Below are 13346 nucleotides of genomic sequence, written 5' to 3'. Positions count from 1 at the left end.
GTATAAGGGTCCACCAAACCATTTCGCCAATAAAATATAATGATGGATTTGTTGGCGTGGGGTGACAAAAAAGTGGGAATTGAAGGTGGTGGAGAAGAAAAAATCAATATTGACAATGGTGGTAGTGATATTTGGTGGTGGGTTTGTACCTTTTGATGGTGATGATGTAATTTTGGTGATGAGTTTGTTTGTGGGTGTCAAATTTTCTTGTGGATCTTTCTAATTTTTCGATGGTGAATTTGATCGTAGGTGGTGAAATTTATGGTGACTATTTTGATTTTCATGGTGAAATATATAGATTTGGTAGTAATATGGCGACAATGGTAGCAGGTTCATGGTGGTGTTCATTCAAGAACAAACAATTGAATGATATGGAGAATTTTAGTCAAAATTTGACATGACATCTGATATGGTAGTGACATGACATTGATGTGGCGCAAGTGTGATACACCTCCCATTGTGAGAGTGGTGCTTCATGTCTTAATGGGTAAAAAATTTCACTATTTAGTGGCAGAGGTGTTTAATAGGTCACCATATTAGTTTAAGCGTGTAACTGACTTTTCAAGACAAGTGCGGGGGTGAATTTATGTCTTTTAGAGTGTATTAGTAATGCTTTCATTAGCAATGCATGTATTAATTATTTCCAGTGTTTTAAAAGACTCTGCAGGGACTCGCCTTGGGGCGGGACTCTAGCAAAACACCTCGATACTCAAGTGTGGGGCTTAGTTCTATAAGACTTACGCCCTAAGCGTCTGACTGTATCTCCTAAGCACGCCCAACGCCCAACGCTTAGAGCTCGCCTAACAGATCTTACACAAATTATGTGTTAAAATCTTTAGTTAACATTATTCACCCTCATAATTCTTGAATAAATGAATGATACTTCATTATATTTTAATCTAAAGAGATAAGAAGATTGAGAGTAACTCAAATAACAAGTTGTAGTATCACATCTTTACTATTTGATAACATTGTGAAGGTGATTATACATTACGTAACATTTCTTTTAAAAATATGTAACGAAATTTTACTTTTTCACTTATCTGTGGTCTTTTTGGTTTTGTCATAAATCTCAAAGTTATCATATTTTATTTAGCTATTTGAATGTAATTTTATTTTTATTCATGATGGAGTGATGTTTTTATTATAATATTAGTAAGTTTTATTTATTATTTTCTTTTAGTAATTCTTTTATTATTAAAAAGTTAAGATATTAGATTATTTATACTTGTATAATCATATTAGAAGTTTTATTTTTTATGAGTTTCATTAATCATGTTTGTAATTATTTCAAACTTTGATGTATTTTTATAATTTTGTATTATTATATTATTATACTATATTATAAATTAAAAATTTATAGATCCATAGGGCTTACGCCCCACGTCTCGAGGCTTACGCCTCTCCCTAAACTAAGTAAAATGCCCCGCCTTTTAAAACACTGGTTATTTCATTAAGTGAAAAGACACAATTAATGATATTAATAAATATCAAATTTTGAATGGAATATATAGTAATTCACACCAAATTTGAGAGTAGTTTTCTAAAATTAGTTGACTTAACTATGGTTATGCTATTTGTTGATATAATATAATCTTGACTTTTAAACTTTAAATAAGACACATGTCTCTCATCTCGACATGCACTTGACGAAATGGAAGGAAGGGTAATAAAGGGGAGCCGGATCTAGCAATGCATGTATTAGTTATGCTTGCATTAATTATAGGCAGAATGGTCTGGGAGACCCTCGTACTTGTCTCATTTTGTCACCTAAGCCCTTATAATCTAGAACTAAACCCTCGAACCCACTGAAATCCAACATTTTAAACCCTTTTTTTGACCTGTCATCCCATGTGGCAAAAGTAGTTCAAGTGCGTGAATTACACCCACTTTAGGAGCGTGAGATGCTTTTAAAAAGCCAATAACGGTCATTTTTGGCCATCTTCCCCAAATTCCCCTAATTTCTTCTTCAAATATCCAAAATGTCTTCTCTTTCTCACTCGTTTATCTCTCTCCAAATTTCTTCTTCTTCTCCATAATTGATCAGGCCTTTTTTGTGTATATTTTATTTTTCTCGCCTTTTTCTTACTCGTTAATTTTTTTGTTTTTCACAATGACTGTTTGTTTTTGCTATTGTGGGCTTCATGCTGAACTTAAGATGTCAAGAACATCAACAAATCCAGGAAGAATGTTTTGGGGCTGTCAAAAATACACAAATGGTAATGGATGTGGATTTTTTCGATAGGCTGATATGGCTGATCCTACCTACCAAGAACAACACTACATGAAGAATCAATCAACAAATGTTGATCATGGAAGGCATAGGCATGAAAGGCAGGGAAGGCATGGAAAGCATAGAAGGCATGGAAGACAGGGGAGATCGAACATTAGTATTGATATCAGTGTTGTTGTGATTGTTGTCATTTGGTTTCTATCTTTTGTATTTAAGATGTATTGATGATTTGTTCATTTGAGTACTATGATAATGTATGAAAATATCCAGATTAAGACTTATAATTATCATAGCAAATTCATAAGAAAAAATAACTTGTTTGTCATAGCAAGCTAACACAACAGTTGAAAATTAAGTTAATAGTGAAAAGTATCATAGACAATGTCATTGAGAATTTAGCTAGGCAAAACATGAGTCTTTACTATGAAATTTATGTATCTTGAGTGCTTGGTGTGGACTGAGTGGCTCGCTTGTAACTTTGTTCTTGTAACTGCAGCTCCACCCTTCCATCTTAGTCCATTGGGTTTGTAACCAAGATCGATATTGGTAGGCACTGAACTCTTCAATGGTGCACAATGTAACACTTTATCAGTAGTTGCAGACTGTTAAAAGGCAATAATGATATTAGTTAGAGAGATTCTATAGAATCAAATTAAAGGTCCCTAAATGATAATACTTACCCTCTCAATCACACTACCATTTGCTCCAAATAGCACACCAAAACCAGCTGTTTTTGGCTTCTCTGTTCTTGGCCTCTTATATCCGGGATTTGCACCACCTCTTTTAACTTTGCTACTCTTATTTGAGCCACTAGCACTAGTAGTTGACCGTTGAGTACTTAATTGACTTGTTGGTTGAGCAACACTTGCAAAATTTAAAGAAATATTTGCAGCACGTCCACCAGTAGTTGTTGCAGCAGTAGTTGCACCTCCAGAAGTTGCTGAAGTAGTGGCTGGTCTTTTAGTAGTTGCACCACCACTTCCACCAGTAGTTACACCTATAGAAGCTGCTGAAGTAGTTGCACCACCATTTCCACCAGTAGTTGCACTTCCAGAAGCTGCTGAAGTAGTTGCACCACCACTTTCACCAGTGGCACCACCAGTAGCCCCACCAGTTACGCCTGTAGAAGCAGCTGAAGTAGTTGCACCACCACTTCCACCTGTAGCAGTTCTTGCAGTTCCAGTAGTATAACCATTTTTATACATACAAAATTTTTCCAAATTGAATTAAGAAGTATTGATAAAAATAAATTTCATTAACAAAGTTGAAGAAGTTAAAGCAAAACTTACAACAATTGGACATCTTTTCTTGTTATGTCCAAAATTCCTGCACAAAGAGCATTTCATTTTTCTCCCCTTCCTTGTAGCCTTTCCAAACTTTTTCTTACTAGGCTCATCACTATCTTTAGTCCTTTTTTTCCTTGGTCTTCCTGGCATAGGAGTGATTTCAGGTGGCTCAATGGATGACCTTGTGCTCTTGGGCCACATCTTCATGTTTGTCATAGGTTGAATGAACCTACTGTAGGCCTTCAAATATGTTTCCTTCTTGTACCAGTGATCAACAAATGACTCAATATCTAGATCCTTGTAATGCATTGTAGTAATTGCATGTGCACAAGGAATCCCCTTCAGTTGCCATGACCTACAACTGCACACTTTCTTTTTGAGATTAACAACATGTTTATATGGTGGATGCTGAATCTCATAGCCATTATCTCCATTAAATTTAACTTCACATATGGCTGCATGTTCAGCATTGTCAGTAAGAATTTGCATAGCCATAAGTGACACATCAGTTATCCATTTTTCAGAAAACTCCCTCATTTGAGTCATTCTTTCCATGACTTTGACTCTAATTTCCTCTAACATTGTGATGATTGATTTGAATCTAGCTGCCAAGATCCAACTATTAAATGTCTCACACATATTATTCTCAACTATGTCACACTTGCTATGGTCCTTGAATAATGCCCTACACCATGCATTTTTGTTGTACTTTAACAAAGCTTCCACAATACCTTCTCCCAACAGACTCATTTCATCAAGTTTTGATTGTAAATGAACTTCAAATGGAGCCCTGGCAACCTGCCAAAACTTCTTCCTCCTTTCTTCACCACTCCATACCTTCTTCCAGTTGGCCCATATATGTCTAGCACACCATCTAATCTCAGCATTTGGTAATAAATCAACAAGTGCTAGGTTAAGACCCTATCAAAGAAAAAAGGCATGCCAAGGAAAAACAATAGGAACATAAGTGTAACATAGAAGTTGCTATAGCAAAGTAAAACAAATACTACAAAGTGTTCTCATACCTTCTGCATATCAGACATAACTGTTAGGCCTTCACCTTCAGTTTGTGTCAGTTCCAAATCATGTTGGATGCACTTGATAAACCAAGACCATGTGTCCTTGGATTCTTTATTAACTACTGCCCATGCTACAGGGTACATCTGATTATTTCCATCCTTGGAAATGCAAGACAACAATTCACCTCTATATACACCTTTCAGAAATGCACCATCAAAACCAATTATCCTTCTACACCCCTCCATCCAACCACTTTTTAATGCTCCAAGACAAATATAAATCCCTTAGAATACCTCTTTTCCAGGAATTGTATTCTTGGATGTCCTAACAACCACAGTAGTTCCTGGATTTGTAGACTTCAACTCCTCAGCATAGTCATACAATCTAGCAAATTCCTTTATGAAATCACCCATATGCTCATTCATGACTTTCATTTTTGCTCTTCTACAACTTGTTTTACTAACATATAATCCATAATCCTTTTGTACCAAGCCTTGAATCTGATGGAGTCTGATGCTAGGCTCACTCATGATTCTGTCTTTGTAAGTCTTACAAATCCAGTTTGGAGTACACAACTTGTTTCTTGTTCTTTTGAAACACTTATGGACAGGAAAATATGTCTTCACAATAAAATTTACAGTATTACCCTCAATACTTCCAAGAATATGCCAAGGACAACCCTTCTTATTTCACTTTGCCCTGATTCTCTCCTTTTCATTAGGTTTAAGTTTAATGTTCACACCCTTCTGAATAGAGTAAGTCTGTAGTGCTTCTCTAAACTGAACATTATTCACAAAAACCATATACAACTGAAATACAACTTTTTTAGCAGTTGGGTCAAAATAGACCTTTGTACTTGAATTTCTAGCTGGTGGATCTACAACCTCATCAGAATCAACACGATCCCCTTCATCCTCACTAATATCACTGCCAAGATCTGAGCTATCAAAATACAGGTCATCCCCACCCAATTTTCCTTCATATCTTCCCCTCTTATTCTTATAAATATCTTCAAAACCAGCATCTATACCTACAGGACCAGAAGGTATCTCATCTACATTTATTCTAGCAGCCTTCTCTTTATTAACTTGTTCTTGAATGTTAGACTTCCTAGCTTCAACAAACTCAGAATCCAAGTCACTTAAGTCATCAATGTTCTCATCAACAGCATAAAGTGACTCAAAATCAGATTGTTTAGCATCTACATCTACATCAGATTCATCAGATGTATGAAGGTGGTAGGAAGAAAAGTCATTACCTTGACCTTGACATTCATCTTCATCTAAGTCCTCTAAAGAAACCTCAGGAGCAGCAGCCTCCTTATTCTTACCCTTGTCTACACTAGGTTGCTAATCTTCTTTTATATTTGCATCATTTTTATCAGATGGTTGAGGGGAAGACACATCAGCCCTAACATTTATAACAGTAGGTGGTGGGGGCTTACCTTTTTTGGGAGTAAGCAATTGGGCAATTTGCACCTCAGTAGGATCCTCAACAATTAAAGGAGTACTAATTTGATGTACCACATACACATCAACAAAGTCCCCACCCTTTAAGTTGTTAATAAATCTTAACACATCAGCATCACTTTTCAACATATAAAAACCACCTCTTTTGTTAACTTTGCACCCAAAGGTTTCAACTTGTTCAACTCCCAATTCTCTAGCTAATTTATGAAAAAAAATAATATGAAGCTCATCCATATCGATTCTTATTTTTTCAAGATCAGAAATTCCATTAGCATACCTGAGTTCAGGATCTGATTAAAAAATAGCCCCCATAATGCATTTGAAGTGTAATAATTGTTGAACCCATATTCTTACCATGCCTGCAAAGTCACGAGAATATAATTAGATGATTGACAAAAAGCCCTAAATGACCAAAAAGCCCTAATTCACAAAAAGCCCTAATCGACAAAAAAAACTTAATTTTAAACTAATTCTTTATGGAACACAACAAAAACCTCTATAATAATCTAATATAATTCAATTGGAGCACTAACAAGAAAGAAATCCAACGCTATTGATAAAAAAAATAAAAAATTCAGATACAAAAAAACCCTAAATTCAACAGATATTCACGACAAATGCCATTGAATGCATAATACTTCTACAAATTGTTATTAGGCATGTAAAAAATCAAAATCCTCCCTAAAATCACACCACGACCTCTACAACAACTAAGCCCTAACAAGAACTCAAAACAACAAAATTCAAAATGAAAAACCAAAAACACAACTGCAAAACAAAGAGAATGAAAATTAGTCAAGAAACTTACAACTATGGAGTGAAACGCGAACTCAAACACTTAACAAAATCGAAAAAAATCGCAGTGAGCAACAATGTAAATCGGGATTAAGGGAGTACAAGGGTCTAGTTGAAAAGGAGAAAGGAAAGAAATGTTTGAAAGAAAAAGGATTAGCCTATTTTTAACATGTCATATCCTATGTGGCATTTTTCCATGACGTGGAAAGCTACATGTGGCGTTTGTAGTTCATGCACCACTGAGTGGTCAAAAAAAGGGTTTAAAATGTTGGATTTCAGTGGGTTCGAGGGTTTAGTTCTAGATTATAAGGGCTTAGGTGACAAAATGAGACAAGTACGAGGGTCTCCCAGACCATTCTGCCTTAATTATACATAGATTATTTTTATACATTTTTGGTTTGATGCTCATTAAAAATAGAATGCATTGCATTAAAAAAATTATTTACAAAGATACCCTTCACTATTATGGTGGACAAGATATAAAAAAATGTACTGGGGAATTGGGTCTTTAATTGAGTTATTGCATGCATTAAAACCATTGCATTGCTAATACCTACAAATCCATGGTATTAGCAATACACACCTTTAATACACAATAGAGTGTATAACTAATGCAAACATTAGTTATACATAGGTTGGAAAAGAGTACCAAATAAGGTACTAGTAATACACAAAGCTAATGCATGCATTATTTTTCTTAATACACTTTACCAAACGACCCCTAATGGTGATAAAAAAGTTTCAAAATCAAGTATATGTGACTCAAGTCTTAATTATTGAGTAGCGTGACAACTTTTAGATTAAGGATTAAGGGGATGGATTTTTCATCTCTGAGCTTTTAATTTTACACTTTGACTCATCTTATATAAAAAACTAATAATGAGAAAAAGAGGGAAAAAGAATGCATCCAATGACTTATTTTCTCCTTTTTCTCTCTTTTCGCTATTCTTCCATTGTTATTGCTCTCCTGTTGCTGCTCATCTTCTTCTTGTTGGTGTTTGTCATCTTCTTTTGTTGTTGCTTGTCGTGACATTCATATTGTTGTTATTGTTGCGCGGCTACTACTGCTATCAAACCAAATTTTGTTCCTATATCACTAAGCATTACTTCATAGGTGATTTTGGTAAGTAAAATAATAATTTTTAGTCTAATTTATCTGGGTATATTGGGTGTTTCTTGGGATAATTTACAATCACATATACAATAAGTAAGTTATCTGTTGCAACAAATACAAAAGTTGTTACTACATATGTCTTAAGTAAATTCAACATAGTAGTAATCTATTACAACATATCACTTAGCTGTTAGATAGCTTCTATCAGATTTGGAACAAAATCGGAAGCCTGTCCTAATAGGTAAGCCATCTGTTGCAACAGATGACTTACCTGTTGGATACATATAACAGTACCAAGCTAAGCTGGGACAAAACCAGGAGCTTATCCCAACAGATAAGTTATTTAAACAGATGATTCATATGTTGCAATAAATGACTTACCAGTCGGATACATGTTACATTACCAGGAAAAACTGGGACAAAACCAGAAGTTTGTCTAAACAGGTAAGTCATTTGGTGCAACGAATGAGTAATTTGTTGCAACAAATGACTCATCTATTGCAATAATTGACTTACCTGTTGGATAAGGTTCTAGTTCTGAACATGTATTCAACAAGTAAGTCATATGCTGCAACGGATACCTTAGTTATTGCAATAAATGATTACTTGTTGGGACAATGATTATGCATATAATTTTTTTTATTGTATATAGCCACTCAACTTTACTATACAATCATTATTAAATATTTTAAATAAATTTACTTAGGTACAATTAATGGAAGAATCAACAATAATAGTTATTGATTGTTATGGTGAATGGATCGAAAAGAACAATCAATTTATTTGGCGTTGGTAGGATGGTGACCTGTTAAAGTAAATATTGATGACAGTTCAAAGGGAAATTTTGTATGATGATTTTGTGAACATAATTATTAGCTATTGTGGACTAAATTGTCAACCAAAAGATCTTCTCATCAGTTATATGCACATGTCTTTTGAAAATCAGAGGGTCCTACCTTTTAAGATAAGTAATCAACTTTGTTTGTGTGCTTATCTGAGTGATGCAGCTTGTCATGATCCAGGGGTACCCCCTAGATGTAGCAAAGCACATTGAACCCCGAAAGGCTCCATGTAAGCCACTTAGCATATCATAACATAAGCATAGAACAATAAAGAGTAAAAACGCATTTCAAGTCTAAAATTTTCATAAAAGAAAAGCGAAAGTCTAGATTCTAAGTCTCAACATAGCCTTCTATTACAATATTCTAATGAGAAAAGCGACACAACCCATACAACATAGTCCGGAAAGTAAATACAAGAAATGAACTACAATGAGATAATATCAGTCCTCGAATCATGGGGACTCACCCACAAGTTAGGAGAATAAGCAAATCCAAGCTTTAGCCACAACGATTAGCACCTTGAGAACCTGACTCTACACTTAGGAAAAATGTAGAAAAGTAGAGGTTAGCACAAAACTGTACTAAGTATGATAGCCATGCACAAAACATTGAAAACATGCTAAAAGGGACATTTTATTTGAATGCATGCAATTTACTAAGTTTGAACATCATCATGAAGATAGTGGAAAAGCATAAGTCAGAAGCACAGTCAACATATAGATAATCATAACCTACGAGAAACACTTCATGAGTACCCTCAAAGCATACTTGTGCAATACATGAATAAGACCCCATAATTTTCACTCATGCTAAGTAAAGCCTCTTGAGTAACCATACCGCGACTGCTCGTCGCTTCTGGCCACCTTATTCCATCACCCGAGATCCAAGTCAGCGTTCATGAATTCATATTCTTGTTTATACTATTATGGGAATAAGCCTTAACCGACATAGACAATGTGAGCTTAACATGGAATTCGGTGTCTACCCTACACCGAAAAGGGGTTGCTCTACTTGCCTAGGGTAGAACCATACTCTTAGCTTAGGTGGATCCACTAGCTAAATACCTATGAGGGCACATAGTTTATGGGATAAGGAGATTGCTACAGATACCCGACCTGTACTATTGTGAGGGCATCCATCTCAAGAGATTGCTTCTAGAAACCCAACCTCAACTAACGTGAGGGCTTCCATCTCATATCAATATCCATTCAGTGCTAAGCATTAGTTCCCACATATTTCATATTAAGTCTTGACTTAAGTTCATATTCATGGAAGAATGTCTTGACACTCAATCCAACATAATTCATAAGATAACTCCTTTGATCATGCGTGAGAATAACCTTTCACCGTCCATGTTTACATATAGATTCAATAGGTGAGAATAACCTTTCAACCTTAGAATCCTCATATTTTGAGAAAACCACTCACATCATATCATATTCGTACACATGTGTGTAAATGAGAATTTCTTTCAACAACACATAACAAGATCATAATCATAAGCACTTTACTCTCATAGTGTTCTTAAAACATATACATAAATCTCATAATCATGCATAACTCTCATACTTTACCCTTCAAGGATCAAAGATCATATTCAGTCAACACATCCAGAATTCACTACATTAGACGTGGATATAATCATAATTCAAGTAATCAAATCACTACATGCATAATCTCATAATACTCATCTTTCATCAACAAACCCACATCACAAGATCATAATTGGGAAATATAGGGGTTTCATGGGTTCTTGGGGAGTTCATCATAAAAACATTAGTAATCATCAATTCATTCATAGTATAACATAATTAAAGAATAAAAATCGTTTTAGAGAGAAACCCATGACTTTGGAGTAAAACCCTAGCTTTTAGGGATTTTTATCTTTGAAATTGGGAGTTTGAAGGGACTCCATGGATGAAGGACTACCATACATTAGCAATCAAACCCAATGAATTTGAGTAGGAAAACCTTTATCCTTGAACCCTACCTTTAACTTCCTCCTCCTTCTTCTTCAAGTTTTCTAGAGAGAGAATTTTTGGTGAGGATATGAACTTTGGGAATTATTTGGGTTTTGAAAAATAATGAGGTGAATGGGTTGGTTTTTGACTTAAAAAGGCTTATATAGGTGTATAAAACGAAGGAAAAATGACCTCACTTAATACCCATCTAAAAAGGAATTACCTAAAATAACCCCCACTTAAAGTGGGGTTCCCAGGGACTACGCCCATCTTCACGAGCCGTCAAGGGCACCATGACCCTTGAAGGTGCCCGTTGGTCCCTTGACCAGTAGCTAGGCTACCCTATCATTTCCCCCACAAGGTGAAGGCAACCCCAAGAGCCTTCCCACGAGCGGTGGTCTTCACCACGAGCCGTGAAGTGGCTCGTGAAATGGAGCCTTTTTGGGGCAGTCTTAGGGAGGCTACTGCCTCACCACCACGGGTGGCACCGTGGGGCGTGGTGGCCACCACGAGTTGTGAAGACCCTCGTGGTCATGGTGGGCAGTGCCTTGGCCATTTTTGGGAAGCCTTTGCCCTTGCTCATTTTCCTTGGCTCTTGCCCTTCTCTGATCCCTTGACGTTAACCCTCACGCTTAGCTCTAGTTTAGCTTACTAGTTTTCGGGGTGTTACAATATATCCCCCTTGGGAACATTCGTCCTCGAATGACGATCTAGACACCTTACAGAAGTAAAGACTCAAGACTAGCAGTCCATCATGAATGCAACATAAAAAATAATACACAATTCAAAGGAGGAAACGTCAACTCCATCTCAAACATAATCAATGCAACACAAGGAAGTAGGAACTTGTAATGCCCCGAAAATTAGTAGGTTGAACTAGAGCCTAAAACGTGTGAGTTAATGTCAAGGTACGTGTTAGACCCCGTAGTTAGAAGACCATCTAAGGTTTGATTGAGGGTTGCAAGGGCAAGGGCCAAGGCAAAAGGGCAAAGCCTAAGCCAAAGGCCAAGGCTGCCCCAACCTTGGCCAAGCACTGCCCAAAGACCACGACCACCTTCACGACCAGTGGTCTTGAACATGGTCCATGAAGGGGCTCGTGAAGGCCCCTTAGGCGTGTGGTAGGCAAGGATTTGAAGTCTACCTACTGCCTAGGGACCACGACCTTCACCACGACTCGGGGTCTTGACCACGGATCATGGGAGGTCTCGTGGTCATGCCTTCAATTGTTGGAGGCCAAGACCCCAAGCCTTAGCCATTGCCCAAAGACCATGGGCAGGACCACGACTCGTGGTCTTGACCATGGCTCGTGAGGGCCTCTCGTGGTGCCTAGGAGTGGGCTGCCTAGTCGAGGGTCAATTGGTAATTTTCAAATTAATTAGTTATTTTATGGGGTCGATTTTAATTGTTGTATTTCACATGTATAAATGATTTTGAGTCATTAAACACCCCATTTACTTCATTATTCCCAAAAACCCAAATCAAACCAAAAGTTCATCTCCTTCACAATATTTCTCTCTCTAGAAGTTCCCAATGAAGAAGAAGAAGAAGAAGAAGTGGAGGCTAGGGCTTGAAGAACCAAGGCCTTTCTTCACAAATTTAGGGGAAAAATTCTGTTAAGGTATGGTGGCTTTTCATCTATGGGTAGCTTTCACCCATAGAGTCCCTTCAAAACTAGATTTCAAAGTTTTCAAGTTCCCCAAAAGTTAGGGTTTCACTCTAAGTCATGGGTTCCTTCCTCAAACATTTTCAAAGGTTGATTTATTATAGATTATGATTGAATTGATGTTTAATTGCTGATTTATGATGAAATTCCCCCAAGAACCCATGAATTTCGTAAATTACCAAATTATGACTTGATGATGTGGGTTGATTGATTATGAAAGCATGCGAATAGAATGTGTCAATATGGATTGAGTTTATTGAATTATGTCATTATTCATGCCTAAATTGTAGTAATTATAGGTGTGTTGGTGAATTATGATTCATGTCCTTGAAGGACAAATTGTGAAGGTTAATGTATAATCATGATGTTATGTATATCCGTTGTGATTTCAATGAAATTAAAGTAATGTGATCATGACTTCAATGAAATTGTGTTATTATTGAAAAGGTTATCCTCAATTATACACTTATGAATGATGATGATTATGTGCAAGATTTCTTCAATGTAATGTTACATCTGGAATCGGTTGACCTAATGGTGGCAGCCCTTTCATAAACGATTAATGAAATATTCTAGGCTTTGTCTTGAATCGGTAGACCTAATCTTGGTAGCCCTTGCATGATGAGTCTATGAACTATTCAAATGATGAATCTTGGATTGGTAGGCTTATGGCACCCTTCCATAAATGACAATGATGAACCTTGAATCGGTAGGCTTATGGCACCCTGTCATGATGATTCAATGAGCTATCCTAATAATGTACCTTGAATCGGTAGGCTTATGGCACCCTTTCATGTGTGAATCAACGTACCTTGGGTCGGTAGGCCAATGACACCCTCTCATGTGTAATAATGTTAATGTGAATAAACTACTCTCTGAGAATGTAAGCTTAGCACCGAGCGGATATGGTAAGATGGAAGCTCTCCCCACGTTAGGCCGGGTTTCAATGAACATCTTCCTTAT

General features: G+C 36.5%; 2 protein-coding genes across 2 annotated transcripts; both read right to left on the bottom strand.

The window, feature by feature from the left end:
• Positions 1-2628: 2628 nt before the first annotated feature.
• On the bottom strand, positions 2629-3735 carry LOC125858936 (uncharacterized). The gene is made up of 3 exons (XM_049538698.1): positions 3524-3735; positions 2914-3433; positions 2629-2835 (listed from the first exon to the last, which is right to left on the bottom strand). The coding sequence occupies exons 1-3, from the start codon at positions 3733-3735 to the stop codon at positions 2629-2631; spliced, it is 939 nt and encodes a 312-aa protein (XP_049394655.1).
• Positions 3736-3802: 67 nt separating this feature from the next.
• On the bottom strand, positions 3803-5069 carry LOC125858935 (uncharacterized). The gene is made up of 4 exons (XM_049538697.1): positions 4833-5069; positions 4545-4697; positions 3964-4440; positions 3803-3874 (listed from the first exon to the last, which is right to left on the bottom strand). The coding sequence occupies exons 1-4, from the start codon at positions 5067-5069 to the stop codon at positions 3803-3805; spliced, it is 939 nt and encodes a 312-aa protein (XP_049394654.1).
• Between the last annotated feature and the right edge of the window lie 8277 nt (positions 5070-13346).

This window comes from Solanum stenotomum, chromosome 3, assembly GCF_019186545.1.
Source record: "Solanum stenotomum isolate F172 chromosome 3, ASM1918654v1, whole genome shotgun sequence".
In the NCBI taxonomy this organism is placed as follows: Eukaryota; Viridiplantae; Streptophyta; class Magnoliopsida; order Solanales; family Solanaceae; genus Solanum; species Solanum stenotomum.
This window is presented reverse-complemented; position numbering and strand designations above follow the sequence as displayed.